Source organism: Tenrec ecaudatus, chromosome 15 (assembly GCF_050624435.1).
Source record: "Tenrec ecaudatus isolate mTenEca1 chromosome 15, mTenEca1.hap1, whole genome shotgun sequence".
NCBI lineage: Eukaryota > Metazoa > Chordata > Mammalia > Afrosoricida > Tenrecidae > Tenrec > Tenrec ecaudatus.
This window is the reverse complement of record NC_134544.1, coordinates 90,132,698-90,135,691: the sequence shown is the minus strand read 5'-3', so window position 1 is coordinate 90,135,691 and position 2,994 is coordinate 90,132,698. Positions and strand designations below refer to the sequence as shown.

General features: G+C 38.0%; 1 protein-coding gene across 1 annotated transcript; it reads left to right on the top strand.

The window, feature by feature from the left end:
* Positions 1–1,107: 1,107 nt before the first annotated feature.
* Positions 1,108–2,394, top strand: LOC142427587 (uncharacterized). Its single transcript, XM_075532791.1, is given in 1 exon segment — positions 1,108–2,394. A coding segment is annotated over 1 exon segment (1,287 nt).
* The last annotated feature ends 600 nt before the right edge of the window (positions 2,395–2,994 follow it).

The window sequence follows — 2,994 nt, the reverse complement described above, 5'->3', positions numbered from 1 at the left end:
TAATACCTTTCCTATATACCTGTAAAAATGCGTTTCTCCCAAGTAGAACATTTGGCATTTTTCACATTCACTACTTTATCTAGTATTTAGTTGTCTTTCAGTAAAGGTTGATGAAATGAATACATCTAACCTCTACCAATTGGAACTAGCAAGCCTTATCACACCTTCAGTCTATTGGTTTCAATTTGTTCCTTCTAGTACATTTGTTGTATATTTTCATGTACCTCTTTAAGCAAATACCTAATCTGTATCCATGCATCACTTTCATATCAACCCTGATTTCTACAAGAACTATTTTTAACATTTGGATTATTTACACAATTTTATTTCATCCAATGGACAATAAGCATTAAGCATAGTGTTTATTTATATTCATACAAGAGGGTTATTACTAAAGATCTACTTTGTGTCAATGCATATTTTAAGGGGTCCATTGTAAATCAAGTTGTTGAAAAGTCAATTTTCTGTTCTTTTATAGATATCCAGAAAGATAATGATCATTTGCTTGAGCACTTGCAATGTGAAAGATACATGGACAGAATGGAACAATGCTATAAATTTAATACATTGGAAAGTACTGTTTATCAGCACAAAAATAATTTCCTACCAAAGGAAACTTATGAGATGTTCAGTTTATATGAAAGAATTGTTAAATCAGATTTAATGATTCTGAAATTAAATCAGGACAGAAGCAACAAAACACAGAAGTCATTTGTGCTCAAGCAAGATGAGGAAACTTTCCTCCACATTGAACAAGAGCAATTTTTTAATGAAATGAAATTTCCTGAGTGTGAACAATCCAGGCTTCTGAAGTCACAGTGGATTCAACACCAGGAATCTGATGAAATTGAGAAACCACACACAGGTGATAAATGTGGGACAGCCTTCATCAAGGAGTCTTTGCTCTATGAGCATGAGATCATTGATAAACCAGATAAGACCTATGAATGCAGTCGTTGTGGGCAAGAATTCAATAAAATGTTCAAACTCAATGAATTTTATCAAAAAGCTCATGAAAGAAAAAAGCTATATAAATGCTTGGAATGTGACAAAACTTATCACAGTAAATCCTACCTCAAGGGATATCGTGAAACTCATGGGGCAGGGATGCCCTATGTATGCAGTGAATGTGGGAAAGACTTCACCAGGAAGAGTGATCTCACTGCTCATCAGCAAACTCATACTGCAGAGAAACTCCATGTATGTAATGAATATGGGAAAGGCTTCATTCAGAAAACACATCTCAAAACAAATCTACGGACTCATACAGGAGAAAAACCCCATGTATGTGATGAATGTGGAAAAGCCTTTCTCTGGAAGTACAAGCTCATTGTTCATCAGCGAACTCATACTGGAGAGAGACCCTATGTATGTGATGAATGTGGAAAAGCCTTTCACTGGAAGAATGGGCTCACTCTTCATCAGCGAACTCATACTGGAGAGAAACCCTATGTATGTGGTGCATGTGGCAAAGGCTTCATTCAGAAAATACATTTTAAAGCTCATCTACAAACTCATACTGGAGAGAAGCCCCATGTATGTGGTGAATGTGGCAAAGGCTTCATTCAGAAAATACATCTGAAAACTCATCTACGAACTCATACAGGAGAAAAACCCCATGTATGTGGTGAATGTGGAAAAACCTTTAACTGGAAGAACGAGCTCACTGTTCATCAGCGAATTCATACTGGAGAGAAACCCTATGTATGTGATGAATGTGGAAAAACATTTATTGGGAAACCTGCTCTCCTTTATCATCAGCGAACTCATACTGGAGAGAAACCCTATGTATGCGATAAATGTGGAAAAGCCTTCAACTGGAAGAGCAGGCTCACTCTTCATCAGAGAACTCATACTGGAGAGAAACCCTATGTATGTGATCAATGTGGCAAAGCCTTAACTGGGAAGACTGCTCTCACTTATCATCAGCGAACTCATACTGGAGAAAAATCCCATGTATGTGATAAATGTGGCAAAGCCTTTATCGGCAAGACTGCTCTCACTTATCATCAGCGAACTCATACTGGAGAAAAAACCCATGTATGTGATAAATGTGGCAAAGCCTTTATCAGCAAGAGTGCCCTCACTTACCATCAGCGAACGCATACTGGAGAGAAACCCTATGTATGTGATGAATGTGGCAAAGCCTTTACTGGGAAAACTGCTCTCATTTATCATCAGCGAACTCATACTGGAGAGAAACCCTATGAATGTGGTGAATGTGGAAAAGCTTTTATCGGGAAGACTTCTCTCATTTACCATCAGCGAATTCATACTGGAGAGAAACCCTATGTATGTAATTAATGTGGCAAAGCCTTTATTTGGAAGGAAGACATCACTGTTCATCAGCGATCTCATATTCTACAGGAGGGTTGTCAAACTGGTGGCCTGTAAGCCACGTGTGGCCCCTAAGGTAAAATCTGAAATAAAATGTAAATAGAAAAATTATTATGAAGGAAATAGCACTTAGGGAAGATCAAGGCTATGCTGTACACCTAATTCCTTCATTAACGCTTTAACTACTGAAGATGAGTGAAATCACAAAATCAAAGTTGTTCATTTTAATTTAGACACCCCTGCTCTAGAGAAAACCCAGTATGTGATGAATGTGGAAAAGCCTTTATCAGGAAGAATTCCCTCACTTAACATCAGTTACCTCATACTGGAGAGAAGTCCAATGAATGCGATGAAGGTGGAAAAGGCTTTATCAGGAAGAAGGACCTCAGCGTTTATCAGGGAACTCATACAGGAGAGAAACCCCGAGAATGTAGTGAATATGGCACAAGTTTCATTCAGAAAGGAAATCTCAAAATTTATGTGTGAGGGAAACCAGCCCCTAACACATCATCATAGGTCCCGTAGCCGCAATTGTACAATGATAATAAGTAAAGATTATAGTAAAGTCATAGACAGCATGAGAGATAGAAGAGAAATTGAAATAATGGAGTCGGACGCATTTCATGGTAGCATGCTCACCTCAGCCTCACTTGGTAG